General features: G+C 48.1%; 1 protein-coding gene across 4 annotated transcripts in view; it reads left to right on the forward strand.

Moving 5' to 3' along the window:
* LOC144158761 (cell adhesion molecule Dscam1-like) overlaps nucleotides 1–21,697 on the forward strand; it is a 172,348-nt gene that overhangs the window by 26,534 nt on the left and 124,117 nt on the right. The window contains exons 1-2 of one of the 4 annotated variants that reach the window (XM_077689883.1): nucleotides 13,376–13,503; nucleotides 13,652–13,936. The exons of 1 other annotated variant lie outside the window; for it this stretch is intronic. In XM_077689883.1, the coding sequence (XP_077546009.1) occupies nucleotides 13,428–13,503; nucleotides 13,652–13,936 (361 nt within the window). In that variant the 5' untranslated portion in view covers nucleotides 13,376–13,427. Of the gene's footprint in view, nucleotides 1–2,261; nucleotides 2,547–11,482; nucleotides 11,745–13,375; nucleotides 13,504–13,651; nucleotides 13,937–21,697 lie in introns of those variants that run through there. 2 more of the 4 variants (XM_077689897.1, XM_077689899.1) reach the window with 2 other exon arrangements.

Here is a 21,697-nt window from a genome sequence, read left to right on the forward strand (position 1 = left end):
AGCGCTCACTTAGGGCACAGGATTCTAGAATCAGTCGAACGACTTTGCGACTTTCTCACAACGTTCACCCACTAACGCCCGAAATAGAACACTGTTCATTGTCGCAGGAGACATCGGCGAACTGTTTGGAGACGAACAGTCACTACGCCTGGTCACTTGTCTAGTAGCGTGCAGGTTACAACGCTATTCGCCTTTAACAAATCATCGCCGTTAGCCGAGTACACAAATTCAGATCATTCTGTAGAGTACATTTGTTAGCGAATATGATCAACACGTTTCTCAGCGGCATGCTAGTGTATTTAGGCTTCGTGGGACGTAAGCGCAATCGGGTTTGTTGTTTTAAAATCTCGTGCGCAATTATCACGGCGGCCATTCGTATGCCGTTCATCTCTAAGTACTGCTGCTGTTTTTTCCCATATTCCACATTGTTAAGCCGGTGGAGCTGCAATGGCGAAACCTTAGTGTTGTCTAATTTATTAATAGCAGCGCATGCTCCAAACACTTGAGGGAGTCGTTCGCCACTCTTTCTCCGTTCCACGTTCCTCCACTAAAGTCATCTACTTCCACATCAGTTGTCTAACCACTATACTCCAACGCTTCCATCTGCTTTCCTTCCCTCCACTTGTTTCGCATGTCAGTATGACAAAATGCCTTTATTAATACTCTGCATTCCATTCCAGTCCCTCCACGATTCTCTCCTGTTTTCATCACCTCCAATGAAAACACGCAGCCTATTAGTAACGTGTCGTTCGGAAATAGACGAGGTACTCATGGCTTCAGTCATTCCATGTTGCTAAACGGTTTAGTTGAAGCGACCTTAGCGGGAATGTTATGTGAAAAGACCAAATACAAGTGAAGTTATATTCATTAAAAAGACTCCATTGTACCGATGTCAAAGGTACCAATTTTACCGCAAACTTCAAATAACTAAGCCAGGTATGAAGGGAAACAGATAAACCGGTGCACCGGGTATTTATGACGTCACATGATCTCGTTTGTACGATTGGCGGCCACCAAGAAAATCACTACGATTGTCGTAGGGCCCTTTAAGCCCCACGATTGGGCCTTTAGTTCCGTTTGATTGTATCAATTGACCGCTAACGTCCAGGCAACACATTGTTCACTACATATTTGGTGTTCCCGTATTACGTAACTGTAGACGTCGTGTAGCGCGAAATTTAAAAGTTTTCGAATATTTCGCATCTTTTTTCGGTTAAAAACACGCCTGTCGGGTCTCCAAATTGCGTGTTACAAAGACCAGCTTTTTCAAACCAAACAACATTGTATATTGTCTTGATGGCCCCTCTAAGACCAAGTGGCATTTTATTTTCTCGACGGTCTATACCGCGCGCAATCAAATGTCGTTTCGCGCCAATTCTATCCACGTGTTCAGTGCGCAGCTTCGTGAGTTTCGCCCCGTAGCCGCCTAGCGGCGCCACTCGTCCGCGCTCACCAAATAAAGCTGTTCGCTCGACGTGGGAGGAGCTTTCCACGACGAAGAGAAGCTGCGGTGCTCAGTCGGATTCTAAGTACCGGAGCAAAGGCATCACACCTCGCGCTGTACTATTGTTGGTGGAAATTGAACAGCTCGGTACCCGCACCAACATGACGTCATCACGGACCCTTCTTCACGCTACGTTGCGAGGAATTGCTGCCGCTCTCCTGGCCAGTGCCGCTTTTGCAACAGTCGGAGGTAAGAATGCCTTGTTATGTTCTAACTGCTGTGTTTCGTAGGCAGTATCACTTACATCGATGCAAACGAAGCTTCGTACAGGAAGACAGGCATAAAAAAAGATTGCATGCATAAAAAAAGATTTTCAGAATGACCCGCACATTCAGCTAAACATGCGGTTAATTACTGCAAGCTGTAGGCATCTGTGATGATAAAAGATCGACCCAACACAAGTGTGACTTCAGCTGGATAGCGAATAAGTACTTTTATGCTTTCTTTTTTGCGCATACATAAAATATTTAAATCAGGCCGCTCCCGCACAGGTCTTGTTGAAGAAGTGTACATCGCTGAATTTTGACCCTGGCCTCAATGTTTTATTACGATAAAAACCCACAGTGAAGTAAGTCAGAAAACGACCTGTATAGTTCAAAAATTGCATCCCATCTATTATTCCGTCACCTACCGTGGCATCCATAATACGTCGCCACAATAAACTTACGGCGTCAGGTTTAAATTGAACATGTTAAGTTTTTTTAACCTAAAAGTTTTAGTATAAAATCCACTGTTTCAGCCGTTTTCTCCTTCGCAGAACCGCCCGTCATCATGCCATTTGCGTTTGCTCGGGACAGCCGCCTGGGCCAGAAGACATTCGTGACGTGCGCTGTAGCCAGAGGAACACAGCCGCTCAAGATTTCGTGGACGCACGGTGGGAAGCCATTGGTGAATACGGACCACAAATATGCAACAGCGCTGACCAGCAACATAGTCACGATGACCATCGAGCAGCTCAGTGCCGAGGACATTGGGAACTACACCTGCACCGCGACGAACGAGGCCGGCATCGACAGTGTCACCGCTGCGCTTCTAGTGCAAGGTGAGACGACATCCAAATCACAGGAGTTGTCTCACAGCTCCTCGGTCACAAGGGAAGATTAGTAAAAGAAAAAAAAATATTCTCAGTCCCAGGTTATGTTATACTTAACTTGGGCTTAAGTTCAAGGTTAGAACTGGTGAAGTTTTGGAAATAATTGAGAATCTCTCGTGGTGGTGTCGACTACCGCGCACTGTTTGAGAAGATTAACATCCCAAAGACGCTTTGAACCCGTTTCCCTGCTTCTTTCGCTCCCCCTACGACACGTACCCGGATTCCGTTATAAAAAAATCGAGACTAGTTGAATTAGTGCATTAGTAAGTGAACCTATCGCGAAACGTTCGAGAAGAAAGTTGAAGAACGTCTAAAGGAGCACCCAAAACAGTACCCTTGAATAACATTCTTCTTCAAGAGAAACCATGAAGTTTTTGCGCTAGAAAGCCTCGCGTAATGTGATATAACACACACCCGCCACGGTGGCTCAGTGGCTAAGGCGTTGCGCTGCTGAGCACGAGGTCGCGGGTTCGAATCCCGGCCGCGGCGGCCGCTTTTCTGATGGAGGCGAAAAGCAAAAACGCCCGTGTGTACGAGATTTCGCCGCACGTTAAAGATCCCCAGGTGGTCAAAATTAATCCGGAGCCCTCCACTACGGCGCGCCTCATCGCCTGCGTTGCATCGGCGCGTTAAACCCTACAATCAATCGATATAACACACACACACACACACACACACACACACACACACACACACACACACACACACACACACACACACACACACACACGTGTATGAGTAAGCATATCCACAAGAAAGAGACTGCGATATGATTCTGCTCTTGCGTTGTGAAGAAAAATGTGGCTACGCTGAATTGACCAGACAATAATGTTATTTTGATTAGAACTCGCCGTTGGTGATTCTTAACCCCTCGAAAATTTCGAAACGTTATCAGAGCGAATGTTACAAATTTAGGCTACGTTGCGAAAACGTCGCGGAAGCTTCGGAATGCCACCGCCACTGGAAGTCCGGACACCGATCACAAGGCGGCGCTAGGCGTCCACGGCGGGGAAAAGCTGCACAGCTTACCTCTCCTAATACGAGGTCCTCCTCTAGAGAGCACAGTTTGTGGCGAGAATTCGACTAGCATGCCACGACATCGAGCGCTGAAGGAGAAAATGTTCAGACGATCCATTCTCTTCGTACTTTCGTTGGTGTCCACCGCAGCGGCGAACGGTATGTTCTCTTCCCTTAATATACAGTTTTAGCATCTAGTTACCGTGTTTGCGTTACCGTTTACCGAGTTACCGGAAGCCGGAGTTTCCGTTTACCGGTGAAAACGATAAAACGCGTTTTGGCACACTGTTTGCGGTTAGCGTATTCTGGCTTACCGGCCGCCGTGGGACACGCAGCGACATCTAATGCATTAATATCGAGACAAATCAGGCATAATTTTGTTGCTCACAGCTATCTGATTTTGTTTAAAGTAGTTTGAATGTTACACTTTTTAGTTGAAGCTTTCACAATAACATTATTAGTTTTGAGAATACTGTAGCCATTAGCTGTAGAGCTTTAAAAAAAGTGAGGTCGGTGGCGCCATCTAGTGAGTACAGTGGGAATCGAGGTAAACTAGAATTCACGTCTGCGCTATATATTTCGGCATGAAATGGGCAAAATATGTTCAAATAATTGCTCAATAACCTATACTACCTTGCCGGGCACAATTTTGGAGACGTAAAAGCGCTTTGCGTGCTCAGAAACTTCTCTGAAGTATTTGAGGCGGGCGAGGCTTAGCACCAGTAGGGGCGGCCGTTTCGCTCACCCATCCGGAAAAAAATAATTGTACTCCTGAGCACCATTTAACGAGAAAAATGTAATAAATAACATCAACTAAGAATAGTTTTACCGGCCGTACCAAGCATCAAGCGCCGAGCGCACTGCGTTTGCTGTATTCAAGACGAGAGGGTACACTTCGTCTGCTCGGGAAGCGCCGTGGCGACGGTAAAGGCTGTGCCGGTAAGTTACCGTTCACGGTAACTCGTCGCGCATGCGCAGTCGACTCCCGCAAACCCGGTAAACGGTAACGCGAACACGGAAACGGTATGCTAAAACTCTCTAATATCTTCCCGCCTTTCTTTACTGTTTCGGCAACTTTGAACTAAACATTAGGCAGTTTTAGCATATCGTTACCGTGTTTGCGTTACCGTTTACCGTGTTACCGGAAGCCGGTGGCGACGGTGAAGCCTCTGCCGGTAAGTTACCGTTCGCGGTAACTCTCGCGCTGCGCAGTCGACTCCCGCAAACACGGTAAACGGTAACGTAAACACGGTAACGTTATGCTAAAACTCTCTAAAAGCGTGGTCTAGAGCTCGCGCGATAACCGGAACCTCACACAGGTCCTCCCGAGGTCCAGCCGTTCTCCTTCTCCAAGAACGTAGTGCTCGGTGGCCAGGCCGTAGTTAACTGCGCAGTCGTTGGCGGCAGGGGACCGTTCGTGTTTCGCTGGACAATTAACGGCGAAGATCTGCAGCCTTCGAAGTCGAAGTACACGGAAGCGGTGAGCGAGAAGATAGTGGCGCTCACAATCGAGAGAATCACGGCCCAGGACGTGGGCAACTACACCTGCACAGTGTCCAACAGCGCCGGATCCGACAGCTTCACCACAGCGCTGGTCGTGAAGGGTGAGCACGCGTGTACCCGTTTGCATTACGACTTCGTTTTGCACTTCAAAACGTAACTGTCGCCTGTTACCCCATAAGCCACAAATGAAGTTCGATGGCATTATATTCATGGCAGAATGCCGCCGAATGTTGTGGGAACCAGTGGGATGGAAAGAGAGAATATCCCCAACAGCAGCGGAGAACAGGTGCAGAGAAGGACATGCTCAAAGCTTATTTATTGGCTTTCTTTTTACCTGCCATGCCAGTTCGGACTATGACAGAGCATGGTTGTAGAAGGAGCGGGGTTTTACAATAATTGATTGATGATTTTGATTGATTGTGGGGTTTAACGCGCCGACGCAACGTAGGCGATGAGGCGCGCCGTAGTGGAGGGCTCCGGATTAATTTTGACCACCTGGGGATCTTTAACTTGCGCCGAAATCTCGTACACACGGGCGTTTTTGCGTTTCGCCTCCATCAGAAAAGCGGCCGCCGCGGCCGGGAATCGAACCCTCGACCTCGTGCTCAGCAGCGCAACGCCTTAGCCACTGAGCCACCGCGGCGGGTTGGTTTTACAATAAGAAAATAGGGGTAGGTGCAAATTAGCTATACAGTACCTTTTTACATCTTCTGTCCCAGTCCTCCGTTATAACTCGATATCTATTGTCTTCAACGATGTACGCAATCCTATAAGCGTGCAAATTCCCCATGTTCCCACATCGCGAAAAAATTCCCAGGATATCCTATCCTATCCCCAGGACAACTGGAAGGCCTCAGTGGTGATGCATTAAAGAGTGCCCTACTCTTGTCTCGTATCCTGCTATGATTCTCCACAAAAGGCAGAGCTATTTTGGACAGGTTGGCGGGTCACGTTGGCGGATTGGTTCACGTTTACACCCCATAGCGGTCGCTGCAATTTCACGTCCACCATCGACATATCATCCTCTTCCGCCGGACTGTTTTACCGGCAACCCTTATATCGACATTCATACAAGTTCGTTTTCTCCACATTTCTCCAATTTCATTACACAGCCTACTTGGCCACTAATGATTCATTTAATTATTCACCTCAAATAGTCGTCCTACTAAGTCATCCCCAATATTTCTGTTAAACTCGCTGGAGGCATCTAAAGGCTTCACATCTTGGAAGCGCGAGGCGTTCTCCCTCTTTGGTAGATTATGCGGACCGCAAGAGCCGGTCATCTAAAGCAACTGTGGATCTTTGCGCGTCTCTTTTTTCTGTATTTCGGAAGAAGGTTGAGAGTCCACTTGACCTGCTTTATGCATCGCACGCTAGAAACCGCATTCGCCATTGACTGTGATGACAGTTATGTGGCAGATTAAGTACAATTACTCCATTGCGTTAAAAACGTCCATCAATGTCAAACCAATATGTAAAGCACAATGTTCGCGACAGCACGGTCTCGTACACGCAGATCGCAACCCATGGGGGTGCAGAGCGCGCTGACAGTTGAACTTGCTCTCAAAGCGTGGCGCTAGCTGACTGCGTTCGGGCGCCGTTCGAAAATCCAGCAATATTAGGCATAAATACGCTGGATTCTTTTACGTCGCCACTACGGCCGGGTACGGCCGGGGAGCTACGGCCGGCTCGCGGCAACTATGCTTTCGACAGCGGCGTCCGTTTTGAGGGTCTTCGTGGCTTGTGACCGCGCACTTGGAAATGGAGGGATTCGAGGCGTTCAAGCCGCTCGGGAAAACGAGACGCTTCAGCGGTTATACTCACTGCGGCCACGAATTTCGAGGCAAGCGCATATGGGCCGTAAACAGGACATCCAGCCGTTCGCCTTCTCCAAGCACACGGCGCTCGGCCAGCCAACGGGAGTAGCATGCGTCGCTATTGGCGGGACTCCACCGTTCCGTTTCCGGTGGAGCCATGACGGCCGCACGATGGAGAACACTGGAAGGCAGCATACCAAGGCTGAAGATCTGGGAAACTATACCTGCACTGTTGCCAACGAGCACGGCTCTGAGAGCTACACCGCGGAGCTAGTGGTGGAAGGTGAGTGGCCATTTTCACTCTTGCGTCGAACTTGCGTCGAACGTCGCACTTGCGTCGTTCGCTGTTTCTACTTGAGAAGGTGCCCCTAATTTTACATTGGAAGTGTAAAGAACGACCTGGCGCCACTATACCGAAAACATGCTGACACTTTCGTCAGCAATGCTGCGTGATCACGAACGAAAAATGACAATTTTTGTTTCCGGATGCTTTCATAACGGTTCACAGCGGCCACAAAAATCCAGTGAACTGTGTCCTTGTACTTTTGGTGTAAAGCAGACGTTTTCAGATGTCCTACATCGACACTGCAGCTAATCTGCGGGCTCTACGTTCCTTCCTGATGGTTTATAGCAAATTAGTTCTTACTTGTGTACAGTGCGCAACACCCTTGTCTATAACATATTGTCTATATTCAACTTCAACTAGTTACCCCTCAAAACTGCGGACTCAAACTTGTCACAAAAAACGTTGAGGTCAAAATATACGATTAAGACTTCAGAATGGCATAATAGTTTTCTTCAAATGCGTTTCGGCCGAGGCAAGATACGGCTATAAGTACGAAACCTGTGTTATAGACAAGTGTGTTGCCCTCAGAAGTCCTTCGTTGTTGTTTTGTTCACGCTTCAGATCTTGCCGCTGCGTATTTAAAGAATGTAGAGTATTCGTAAGCTTTTCGCGAAATGTTTACGAAGTCGGGCGCGCCTTTTTTTTCACTTGTTTCATCACGGTTCGATCTGGAGAGAGACTCTCTACGCTGTCCCGGTGTGGCGCTAGTTGTCCACGCCATACTTTGGCGGGAAAGAAACGGGCGTTGGGATCACTCACTGTACTTCAGTCTCGCCTGCAACGTCGTACCGTTCAGACCTGCGCTCAAGCCGAAAGCGGCCGCGCCCCAAAATGAAAACTCCACGACAGGCGCTCGTCCTTTGTGGATTGTTAGTCATAATGAGCACTTCTTCGGCTTCCGGTAAGTCTTGTAACAGCCCATTGCGCCTGTACGGTAGTGTATATTCCATATTGCTATTCCACTCCTGATCAAACGTGTTCGGGACTCCGCAGGACCTCCGGCAATCATGCCGTTCTCGTTTTTGAAGAACCTTGTTCTCGGACAGAAGACAATTGCGACCTGTGTGGTGTCGAGCGGCACCGGTCCTTTCGACTTCGTTTGGACCCACGGCGACCGGACGGTTTCGAGCAATCCCAGAAAACATGTGAAGGTTCTCGCAGAAAATGTGGCAGCACTGTCGATTGAGTCCATCAAAGCCGAAGATCTGGGCAACTACACGTGCACCGTGACCAACGAGGCGGGGAGCAACAGTTATTCGGCATCGCTCGTGGTTGAGGGTAAGGATTTAGTGTCGACTTGTTTACAACAGGATGAGAACAGCGTCGGCAAGCGTGACTTCCGCGCTGGATTTCGCAGCATTTGTGTATTTGGCAGCACATCTCGAATACCTGCTGATAAAAAGCTCGAATGCCGTATATACTGGGCTACGTCATTTTACGTAAATGAGCAGTCGCGTGCGTAAAGCGCGAGCTATTTATACGTGAGCCCAAATAAGTTAATTGCAAAGCAAAATCATGTTATGTACAATGAAGATGATTTATACGTTGGAACAGCGAGGGTATAAATCGTGTAACCCTCGTTACGAAATTGCTTTATGCGAAGTTTTACTATATCCGAAGTTTCTCATGGTTCCAACCGCACTGCAGTAAGCGCAAGTCATCCCCGCATTCAAGGAAGTAGCGCTTATAATGACAGTTTCGTTCCCGAGGAGTTCGTTACACCGAAGTCTGGTTTCGAGACAACTCGCCATTTACTTATCTTTAGTCTTGAAATTTTAAAAATTTAAATCGAATTTTAAATTGTTAAAAATTTTATTTTAAAATCTCATGTAAGAATTTTTCGTCTTTGCGAAGGAGGGTGTATGTAATAGAATTACTTCACCCGTCCCATTTTGACGACCGCAACGGCGATCTTGGGTTGCTCACTTCGAACACACCCTCCCAGGTGGCGCTAGTTGTCCGTTAACGACGTTCAATAAAAAAACTAACAACGAGGCAAGCCGCTTAGCCGTAGGACATTTCTGACGGTGCCGCAGTGTGACGCCGTCGCCGAAGGCTTCGGTTGGGGCGACGTGGCATAAAGCTTAAAACTTTGCTGTTGGCAAACTCCAATTCACATTTTGTCCTCGAGCGGAGGCACCTTCGCCATGACTACCGCAAGTGCAGTTTCCTCCTCCAGTCATCTCCGGGTCGTCGCTGTTCTCGTTTTGATTTGTGTGCACAGCAGGGCAAGCAGCAAATGTAAGTGTTGGCACATGCAATCATTTTGCATTCCTCACCAACCGCTGTACGATTGCGGGAAGTATAACGACTATTCACACGTTTCCAGCGCCGCCGGTCATCATGCCCTTCTCATTTGCTAAGGACACTGCTTTAGGCGACAGAGTGCTGTTATCCTGCGTAGTGACCAGGGGGACAGCGCCGTTCTCGATCACGTGGACTCATCAGGGAAGACCGGTGGCCAACACAGCCAACAAGCACGCGACTTTGTTGTCTGGCAGCGTTGCAACGATGTCCATTGAAAAGGTCACGGTTGAAGATGTTGGAAACTACACCTGCACAGTTTCGAACGCCGCAGGCAGCGACAGTTTCACCGCAGCGTTGACCGTTGAAGGTAAGGCGGCTAACATCGAATCCAGGTTGTTCACGGCATGTTTCGTTTCAAACAGTTTCCTGTTTGGAAACGTTAGTTGTTGGCCAAGGAATCTGGCGCTCAATGTACGCTGCTGGTCCGGTCGGTATGTGCAGCACACGTGAAAGCAATGGCCACCGGTAAAGTTCTATAGGCTCGAGCCAGAAGAGGTCGCGGGTTCGATTCCCGGCCGTGGCGGGCGCTTTTCTGGTGGAGGCGAAAAGCAAAAACGCCCGTGTGTACGAGATTCCGGCGGACGTTAAAGATCCCCAGGGGGGTCAAAATTAATCCGGAATAGCCCTTCACTACGGCGCGCCTCGTCGCCTGCGTTGCGTCGGCGCGTTGAAACCCTACAATCAATCAACCAATCGTGCCAGAAGACTTCTCGTGAGATGGCGAATTGCAGTCAGGTCGTCACATGTCCTTTTTTGCGATATATCGGTTATTTAATATAGTATTTCCCTTGTTCGTCGTCACGTCTTTCGGGGTCTTGAAACCACACTCCAGTCGTTCCTCACTGCCTGAATCACTGACACGATAGTGCATTTACTTGTGTGCATGGTACATTCAATCACCCAACCGTGATTATAAATTCAACGAGCGCAACTATATTGAAGCAGTTTGAAATTGACAAGCGGCACATCGAGCTTCACGCAGTTTGGGGGAAACGGCATGGCGCTTTGGCGGGCAACCCAGTGGTCATAAATAATGTGTGCATTGCTTTTTTTTTTTTTCAAATTATGAAATGAATCGAAAAACAAGGTGGAAAAACACCTTGCATTGCACTTGACTTAATACCTTGCTTAATATTTCGCTTAATAATTCACTTGACTTAACACTTTAATTACGACAGTGCGAAGGCTGCGTCACAAAAACAGCGCATTTATAGAAAATCGGCTGTAAACAACGTTGCTTAGGCCTAATAACTACTAACGTCATAGAATACGTAATTAGAGGTCAGCGTTACATGAAACAAATTTACACCCTCCAAATAAATATCAGTCGCGCACACTGCGTTTTGTGGTCGTTTAAATGGTACGCTCCTCATAGTTCCTGACGTCCTAGTTCAAAGCAAAACACTCAAGTAACAAAAAACCATCGAATAATTTTACAAAAAACAAGACATAGTCAAGGAGCTGGTATGGTGGCTTTCCTCTCATCTAGAAAATGTCCAAAGATATGAACTTAACCAAGATGAGTTTGGCAACTTTGTATTTGCCGCTTCACGGACTTCAGAACGCACTTCTTTGGTTCACTGGGCCACCTCTATGTGTCGCTAGTTGTCCACAGCTTCTTTCACGTCGCCTTTCGCAAGTTTTTCTCCGCTGACTTTGCAAACCGCCTGCAGTAGTCCTGCCGCCAGGGTATTAATTCTCCTGTGCCTTCGTTGAGCTTAGAGCTATGCGGTACGCCGGATCTGCACTTCGTCTGATCGTCATCGTGTTCATCCTACCCGCGTCAAGAAGCGGAGGTAAAGTGCCTTAATTCCGTGGCACGCTCTTCAGTAATTTCTTGAATGCTCTTATACAATAGTCGACGCTTCGCAGATGCTCCACAGATTCAACCGTTTTCGATGCCCAAAGACCCGCCGCTGCATTCGAAGATAGCGGTCTCCTGCAGCGCTCACATCGGCACCGAGCCCATGCGTTTCGCTTGGCTTAAGAACGGCCGCGAGATCGGCAGTGGAGACAAGGCCAAGTCCAAGATGTTCACCGAAACGGTCAGCATGCTGTTCATACCGGAGGTGTCGCCAGATGACGTGGGCAACTACACCTGCCGGGTCGCGAACGACTTCGGCAAAACCAGCTTCACGGCGGCTCTGGTTCTGACAGGTTAGTCCCTGTGAGCGTATGCGGTCGAGTCTCTCGAGAAACCGCGTGGTAGTAGTGTCGAGAAGCGCACATTCTCAGGGATGAACGGAGGACACCCAGGAGAGGCGCTACCCTTCACGCTTTCCGGAGGACACAAGATTGGCGAATAGCGGCGGGCAATCAATCAATCAATCAACCAATCAATCAATCAATCAAACAGGACCTGCACCACCGTTCTAACTTTTGCGGTTTTGGCGTAATGCCGGCTTTTCCTCAGTGGTCTCTGGAGGCGCCGTTCTAAACCCTCGGTATAACGAAATCGATTTATCCTAAATCTCGCTTTATTGGCATTCCTCACTAGTAAGTGGAGACGAAATCATTTGTGCTTTTCAGGAAATATCGCTTGTAGCGAAGCTGCAGTCATCGGTCCTGAGGACACTGTTATAACGATCATTACTGTACATAAATTATGCCGGTTTCGTGTTTTAACAACGATAACCACAAAATAGCAACCTGTTCTGCAGAAAAATAGTAAATATGTAATTAGAAGGAGAGCTGCGGCAAACCAAATGCCGCGCCACTTTTCTCCCTCTTTTGTCATTTCCTTTATAAAAGTGACTTAAAGGAAGTACGTAAGCCGGTCGCGTAGGTGTGGGCTTGTGTGAAAAAGTGAGACGGACCGTACTTGGCTCTAACGGTGCAGTACGGAATGGCCATGGGGGCTACTACGCGTGCAACACGAATGTCAACGTAACGTCACTGATGTCATCTCACAAATCAGCATGAAAACCAAAAGACTTTTTTTTTTACAACTCGATGGGTTAGTTGTCCGATGTACGGCCTCTATTGGGTAACAAAAATTTCAAGAGGGCTGTTTTTATATTCTGGAAATATGCGCGAAAAAGACTACACGTAAAAAAGAACGCACAAAACGGCGCGTGTGTTCTTTCTAATGTGTCATCTTTTTCGCGCTTATTCCCAGAATGTACCACCAACTCGCCCAACTTTCAATTTTGTTTTTATACCTAACAACATCGCGTAATGAGCAGATTTTGCATACAATGTAGCAGAAATTGCCGCCTGCGATATTGACGTGTAGTATAACCTTGCATTTTTTGTGATATGCAGGGTTCGTCGTTTACAGGATTCGCGCGAAACTTTCACTTACAACGGGCTCTCTTTGCGGCAACAAGTTTATCACTTTTTGTAGATTATTGTTCCATCATTCGCTATTTTCATCGTCGCAGTACAGTAATCTCGTAAGAAGCGATATTTAAGTTGTCATTACGCCTATCGTCATTCAACCAACCGTTCGACAACATCGCGCCTCAACTAATTGCTCACCTGGTCAAATCTCATAACAGATTTGTCGCGTGCTTCAAGCACCTGCTACTGATTTATATGGCATACAGGGCGATTTTTTTGCAGGGAGGAAGAGAACTTGAAAGTTCAATGATTACCAAATGCTCACTTGAATTTCCCGCGCGACAGGGGTACACGGGCAGTGTTGCCGGGTCACTATGTTTCCCGTTCGTGCGATAGGAGGCGCTAGCTGTCCGTGATACTATATTGTTTCAGGACAAAGCGCTCCATCACCACGTTTTCAAACCCCTCTCGCTCTCCATAAATGCAGACGAGAGTCCGTGAGAGATACACTTTGCCAAGCGCTGCTCAGTTTCGACCGCTTCACACTCAAACCGAGAAATGAGCTTCTTCACAGCGTGTGTTTTCGGTTGCCTGTTCGTTTTCGTCGCAAGCATGCCAGAAGACTCCGCTATCGGTAAGCTACGGCTGTTTTAATTTCATCATCAGTAACATTATCGCTACTCTATGACGGTGCTAAGCGCGTGCCTTGCAAAAAAAAAAAAAAAAAAAAAACTCTACCGACATCAAATGGAGCACTAAGGCTTTCCGTTCGAACGTTCCAGAAAAGCCTAGGATCCAGCCGTTCTCCTTTCCCAGCAAGCACCGCCTCGGCAAGGACATTACCGTGTCCTGCTTCGCAATGGAAGGACAACCGCCCCTGAAGTTTGCGTGGGCCAAGGACGGCAGCGAGATCAGCAGCGGTGCTAAGTTCACCGTCGAGCAGGCCACTGCCAAGATGTCTACTCTCACTATCCACGAAGTGTCGGCGGCGGACATCGGAAACTACACGTGCGGAGTATCGAGCAGCGAAGGCAGCGACACGTTCACTGCACCTCTGTTGGTAACTGGTGCGTACAATATCGCTGTTCTCTTTTATTGTGCATTTGACGTACGGAGAAATCAGCAAGGTCGCCACAAGACGGTCAAACTTCGCGGCCGTTTCTCGCACTGTTACGGCAAGGGCAATAGCGCTACGTATCCGTCCTGCACAGCATAACACTGCGCTGGTGTTGCACAGATCTATCTTGTGCAACACTCCCGTCTCTACAGCCCGAACATTGCCACCACGAAGGCGCAACGCTACGCCGTCGTCCGCTTTGCTTGGTTGACAGCGTAAAGCCGGTCGGTGGCCGGTTTCCCTTAGTTGCGCATGCGTAGTTCGTGCTTCCGTGGCACCAAATGGCGCTCAGTTTGCGGGGAGAGACTCATCTACCCCTTCTTCCGTGCTTTGGCAATACCGGCGCATAGCCTATCGACCTACCCTCCTTTGATTCACTGAACCGTTGCGCCTTTCGTCCAGATTTGTCTGTAAAATCGTACGAGTGATGATGATGATGATGATTAGTGCCTTTCCCTTTTAATCGGGGCGTCGGTTGTCAGCAACCGGCCTGCCTGTTTTATTCCACTTACTTGCCCCACTCTTAGCTAACCTTACAGATTTGCCTCCCCCCATTCGCCCTCACCCCTGTTTTCAACTCTCATCGCTCCCACCCCCCTTTTTTTCTCCCCCCGCTGTTCTATTAAGGACACGAAGCGCCATCTATCGCAAGCGCGAGCACGTACGCGTCGGTGTAATCGTTACTAAGCTTTTGTCACCACAGTTTGTCAACAAACGCAAACCCGTTTACAAGATGAATTTGGATCGTGGTATAACAGCGCAGGGAGCGAGACGAGGAGCAGAAAGACACGGGCAGCGAGAAAGACAGGGGCAGTGCTCGTCCCGTGTCTTTCTGCTCCTTGTCTTGTTCCCTGCGCTGTTATATCATGATTCCAAACCAACTGGCCCGAAATTCGCTTTTGCTGCGTGAATATGGATACTGTGCAACAATGTCTACCTCTAAGCAGGGTACTTCAACCAACACACGCTGATTTTATTGGCTCGGTTTAAAAAAGCAACACCTATTCGGAGGTAGAATCTGCTTTAAAACAAAGGTTAACGGTCACTTCAGTACGGGATGAGATAAAATGCCTTTTCCAGCTTGCTGGGAAGAAACTGGACACAACATCGGTATTTGTTCACGTCCGATAAATGTATTTCTTGGTAACGGTTGCTGCGAAAGAAGATTACCGGGTCGTTTCCTATCGTCACCAGTACCGAGGTCTACAAATAGATATAAATGTTAAACAAAAATAAATAGCCTTTACTTCTAGCACTAAGAAACACACACGATACTGCATCCCCGTAGAAACAACTGTGTTCGATTTATTTCTGCTCGAACAAGCATATTTTGCCGCCCATGTTAGTTCCCCGATTCCCCACGGTGTGGCGCCAGTAGTCCACTCATTGCCCACTGGCTGCAGTTGGCTTTGCCACGCGACGGTCCGCTAACAACAGAAGGCCGCAGAGAGTCGCCGAAGACGACGCGCAAAGCTATTCGCTCAGACTACACCAAGCCGAACGCCGCATCGCTACGAATGGAGCTTTTTTTGCGGATTTGTATCGCCGTCTGCATCGTGGCGCACGGAACAACAGAATTCGCAGGTGAGAGCGACGAAAGTTCGCAAAGCCGCAGACCTGAACGCCGCTAGGTTTCCGCTCGAATCTTGGGAGGAACGTTAACCAGTCGGGCTTCTTTCAGGAGAACCGCCAAGGGTTCAACCTTTCAGCTTTCCCGCCATCAAGCAAACCTCGAAGAAAGTAACCGTGCATTGCGTCGTCTTCGAAGGAAGTGAACCACTGTAGTTCGTTTGGCTCAAGGACGGCCGGAGACTCCACAATGGCCAGAGGGTACAGATGAAATTCCTATCAGAAACTGTGTCATCGCTCACAATACCGGACGTCAGCGCCGAAGACATTGGCAACTACACGTGCACGGTTAGCAACGCCGCCGGATCGGACAGCACGACATCGCAACTCGTCGTCACTGGTGAGCAGGTTTACGGTATCTCTAGCGCGTAACAAGGCTGTTAACGAAATGCAACGTTCAAACCCCACCTGCTTCGCAAACCGAACCTTGGTGGACCCGGGCTTGACCGCTCAAAATGATAGCCGCTCTCCGCTCATTTTTCTGTGGAAGTTGGGCGTGATAGCCTCAGTAGCGGTAAACTGAGGTGGGAGAAGTAGCGGGTCGGCCAATTAGGCATTGCCTGGTTCTACTCATCGTTTCAACAAGCTATTGGATGCTTCTTATACACACCTCCGAGCCTGAGGTAACATAGTTCCGAGAGCATGACCGTTCAAAACTTCTACGGGGAATTGTTTTTGTTTTTTTGTTTTTCGTTGATAGAAGGGGAACCGGGAAAAGGATACTGTTTTGCTCAGCTCTTTCACATGAACCTTGCGATCGCCAGCAACCGGAGGGCGGTCCACATTTTGAGCCGACAAACTGCTTCGCCCAACCCGTCGCGCGCAACATGAGTAAAAGCGGCGGCCAAACTGCGATTAGAAGCTCACCACGCGAAGACAGAGTGCGAAGCTAAGAAGTACATGTCCTGCAGTTCAAAGCATTCGAACTAATCTCAGGTTCCAAGAACAGCAGAGAACCCTTCAACAACTACCACACTAATAGTTGCATAGTTTCGTTTTTGGCAGACTTCGCCGCACTTTCACCCGCATGTTATTTTTCGTTATATCCAAGCGCTAAAAACCGTCGTCCGTTGCGCCGCGCTGATGTTCGCGACTGCACCAACATATGGCGATGCCACAGTCGACATCCCGTGAACTTTCTTCACTTATGAGCCCGAAATGAAAATTCGGAAACTACCCAAATACTGTTAAAAGCTGAGACAAAGCACATCTTCCTTTCTCAGGCCAACAGATGGTATTCTTTCTCATCTTTTAACGATCACACACTGCGCCCCGAGGTGCATTCACACCATACCCCGTTGAGGCCCATGACGCGTGGCGCCATCTATGGACTCGTGTGATCATATATCCACGCGCTTCTTACTCGTGATATAGAGGTTCCGTTTCTGGCTATGGGTCGCACTAACCAGGGTCAAAATCCCCAGAAGTCATTTTTTAAAAATTGTTTTGCTTGAATCACATTTTTTTTAAATCGAACGTAGTATCTGTTTATGGATGGCGAGTTTGTGCAAAATAAGCAAAAATTCGGGTGGTTTTGTATCATTTAGCCCATTTCTAACTTTTGTTTTGTACTTGGTTTTGTACTTCTTGGTTGTTTGGTCTCTTTTATGTCAGTCTTGGCTACCTCTGCTAAATATTTTTGTACACTACCGGGATTTTATCAGGAGTTAGGTCGTCTTGGTTCAGATTTTTTTTTTTACCCGGGTGGTTTTATCCCGTAGCTGAGCAAATGCTAGCTACAGCAGGCGAATGTTCATAATTCTCTGCTTTAAAGGAGCCATGAAGACAAAATACAAGTTGGGTTTATTAGAAAGAGTGCTTTGTCCCGATAACAATGATACCAATATCATAGCAATCTTCGAACAAATAACGAAGATATTAAAGAAAACGTGTGAAGCAGTCGCGACCCCCTAGCCAATTTCCCGCAACTTTTCTATGACGTCACGCAACCTTGTTTGTGCGATTGGCGACCGCCTAACTGACCTGTCACGACGACACATGACTGGACGTCTGTAATTGGGCATCTAGTTCCATTTGGCCGCATCACTTGAATGCTAACGTGCGGTTAACGCACTGATAATTATGTTTTATTGTTGGTCCGTATGACGTCATTCTTGCTCATAACACGTCACTGCGCGAAATTTGAAAGTTTTTAAATACTTCCTGCTTTTTTTTCGTTAAAAAACATCTTTTGGGGCTGTAATGAAGCTGAGTGAGATACTGAATCCTAGTTCACTGAAATTAAACGAAGTTGTATTTTCTCTTCGTGGCTCCTTTAAGGACATTTCGGCTGTCAAACTCGCTCCAAGCAGGCGCATTCCCTTGCGGGATATGGTTTGTGAATACGCCGCCCGGAGAGTAAAAGTACTTGGCTGTGCCACCGCTCGGTGGCGTTAGTTGTCCGTACACTGTCGCCTTCGCCGGCTCCGTGGCTTCAGAGCGCTAACGCTCATAGGCGCAGTGGCGGCCTACTGCGACGCTAGAGAAAGCAATGGCCACATTAATTTCGCTCCTTGCAGCAGCTGTTGTGTTGGCAGCGTTGACACACCGCCTCGACTGCTCAGGTAAGGCGCCCTCGCGTTCTGTCGCCTTAAAATAAGTAACACCTTATTCCCCATTACCGCGCTAAAGCCTTCAGTGTTGGCTTAACTGCAGCGCAAGCGCCGAAGCTACAGCCGTTCGCATTTCCAACGAGCAAGCCCATGCCCAACAAGGTCATCGTCCACTGCGCGGTTCTGGAAGGCGCCGAACCCTTGACCTTCGTCTGGCTGAAAAGCGGCGCGAGAATCGCCCCCAGCCAGAAAGTCACTGTGAAGCACCATTCGGAAACGCTGTCTTCGCTAACCATTTCCAACGTGGGTGCTGAAGACATCGGAAACTACAGCTGCACCGTCAGCAACGCGGCCGGATCTGACACAGTCGCCTCCGAACTGCTTGTTACCGGTGAGCGGCTAAGCTAATTTACTAGTACGGTGATAATAACGGCATTTACCTGTGGTTTTTCTATACATATCAGAATTTGCGATAAAACTAGAACGCCCGTACCATAGTGCACTATTGTATGCGTTACTTTTTTTTTAAATATAATCGTGCTGTCGAGCCTGCGTAACGATCCGTGCTCCAAGCGTGGTGTAGTAACCTTTTCGGAAAACAGACTTTCCGTCGTTCTATGTCACGTGCCTCAGCTACGTTTAGCAATACCGGTTATACAAACTGCGGCAGACGTCCTGCGATCACTCTGCGACCAGCCAAGACGGTGTAGATCAGATTATTGGTTCGGTTACTAACTCGCGTGACTGAAAGAAACTGTTCGAAGGCTCTAAAATCCAAACGGAAAATGGGGCGTAAAATCTGTCCTCTAGCTCATCCCAGACGTCATTATTAGTTTCCTTTTCGCTGTCATTTTCACGCGTTGTTCGACCCTGTTATCGTAGTTAGAAGAAGCATTGCAGTGTGGCGCCACATGTCCTACTCCGCGCAATCGCACCACACTCTTAATAAAAAAGGTCGTAAAAAGGTAGTAACGGCCGTATTTACTAACTCCTTACGAACCTTACTACCCCGCGGTTTTGTACGTAGGCTCTGGCACTAACAACTGCATGGTTAGTACATTAACTAAGTGTAGGAAGTGGTAGCACTAGATTAAGGTCGTGCTGATGACTAGGTTGTGCATGGCCAGTTAGTAAACGCATGTAGCTCAGAAAAGTGCTATCGCTAGGACTTTACTAGTGGGGGTAGTGGTGCTTACTGCCTGCTTCGGTTAGTAACTCTGACAAGTGCTACATTTACTACCTCCAGTTACTAAGTACCTAATGTATACTGGGACAAGTAACTTGTTAGTATTCCATTAGTGAATGTTCCGACCTTTTTTTTAAGAGTGCAAATACCCAATAGGCTGTTGAGGTTTCCGGCAACTCTGCAATGCAGCAAAGGACGCCGCCGACGGTGCAGAAATCGTTCTCTTTTTATCGGCCCTCGTTGCCGTTCTCTCAAGTCATGCTAGTCGCCATCCTCTTAGCAGTGGCGGCCCGGGCATCGCGCGCTCAAGCTACAGAAGGTAGGCAAACCTATTCACCAATCGACGTCGCCCATCTCTCGCTGGCTTCTCACGCTGTGGGGTCCGTACGAGGAGCGTATGATGCATTTCGCGTCCGCAGACCGGCCTCCCAGGCTTCACCCATTCGCTTTAAATATTCCCGAAGGATCATCCTCTGGGCCAGACTCTGGCTGCCACCTGAATTGCGAGTCAAGGCGCACAGCCGCTGGACTTCGTGTGGCTCAAAGACGGTCGTTCCTTGCCCGTCGGCAGTCGGAAGGTCGTGTCCAATATGATAACCGAATCCGTGTCCGTCCTGACCGTCTTCAGCGTCGGCGCGGAAGATGTCGGCAACTACACGTGTCACGCTTCGAACCAATTGGGAAGCGACGGCTTCACGGCAGAGCTTATTGTGGCTGGTATTTTTTTGAAGTACTTTTTTTTAGTCATATCTAGCGTCACTAAATAAGCTACGCTTAAAGGAGCCATGAAGACAAAATACAAGTTGGGTTTATTAGAAAGACTGCTTCGTCCCGATAACAATGATACCAATATCATCACAATCTTCGAACAAATAATGGAGATATTAAAGAAAACGTGTGAAGCCGTGGCGACCCCCTAGGCAATTTCCCGCAACTTTTCTATGACGTCACGGAACCTTGTTTGTGCGATTGGCGGCCGCCTAACTGACCTGTCGCGACGACACAGGACTGGACGTCTGTAATGGGGCCTCTAGTTTCATTTGACCGCATCACTTGAATGCTAACGTGCAGTTAACGCACTGAAAATTATATTTTATTGTTGGCCCGTATGACGTCATTCCTGCTCATAACACGTCACTGTGGCGCAAAATTTGAAAGATTTTAAATACTTCTTGCTTTTTTTTCGTTAAAAAACATCTTTTGTGGCTCTAATGGAGCTGAGTGAGATGCTGAATCCCAGTTCTTTCAAATAAAACGAACTTGTATTTTCTCTTCATGGCTCCTTTAAGAGTACCGCCACTCCGTGCACCCGGAAACGTCTAGGGGCCATTTTGTTTCTGGCTTGCAGTGTTGCCATCTCTCCCAACGAAACCGCCGCCGGTTGTGACGGGAAGAGTGTGACCGGCCGCTCTAGCGTCCACGCAGCTGAGAGAGAGAGAGAGAGAGAGAGAGAGAGAGAGAGAGAGAGAGAGAGAGAGAGAGAGAGAGGCGCCCAGAAACCATATGGTTGCGCCCATATGTCAACAAATATCCCGTGGTGCCGACCGCCCAATGAAAATCCTGGCGGCACATAACAATGAGAGAAAAGACTGCCGATACTCTCAAAGCCTATATTTAGTGACGCTAGTCATGTCAATTTACTGCGCAATTCTGCGGTTTTCCACAGGAAAATAAAAATGTTTCGTTTGCCGTTCCACACTTCCGCTATCCGGAAGCAAAATGATACGTACAAACAGGTAGTACGGCTTAACCAGCAGGTACAACTTAAGAAAGAAAACGGAAGTTGCCACTGCGCCTCATAGCGGCAGCTTGTTGTTCCTCCGCGCGGCGGAAAGCGCGCCTCGCGGCGCGTATTTTGAATTTGACAGAAGTAGTTTCTGTGATTTTCCACACTTAATTTGCTTACATATTACTGCAGCGACGACAAACAAACTACGTACTGAGAAAAGGCAGGCGATCCCACGCATTAAGCGGAATCTCCTTTAAAACGCGCGCCGCGCTGACATCCGGGGCTGTCGCTTCGACAGAATGATACACTGCATTAGCTATTGCCGTTCTCATACCGGAATATATCACATTTTAACAATGAACACCGGCGGAAGGCGGTGCTTACGTTTCACTGCAAGTTCTGTCGGCGTGGAATCTAATCCTGGGTCCACTTACTGCCGATGTCCCTAAGTCACTAAAATAAATCCTACTTTATGCAGCAATTATTCTCCTTACTTCTTTTTATGCAGCAACGATTCTTCAACCAGCTTCACCCGCCAAGTACAGACACGCCAAATTTGAAAACGTCAGCCTTCCATTTTTTTTTAAAAGGTCAATGTCGCGGCAAGCAATCAAA

Source organism: Haemaphysalis longicornis, unplaced genomic scaffold (genome assembly GCF_048455015.1).
Source record: "Haemaphysalis longicornis isolate Haplotype H1 unplaced genomic scaffold, Haemaphysalis longicornis Haplotype H1 scaffold_10, whole genome shotgun sequence".
In the NCBI taxonomy this organism is placed as follows: domain Eukaryota; kingdom Metazoa; phylum Arthropoda; class Arachnida; order Ixodida; family Ixodidae; genus Haemaphysalis; species Haemaphysalis longicornis.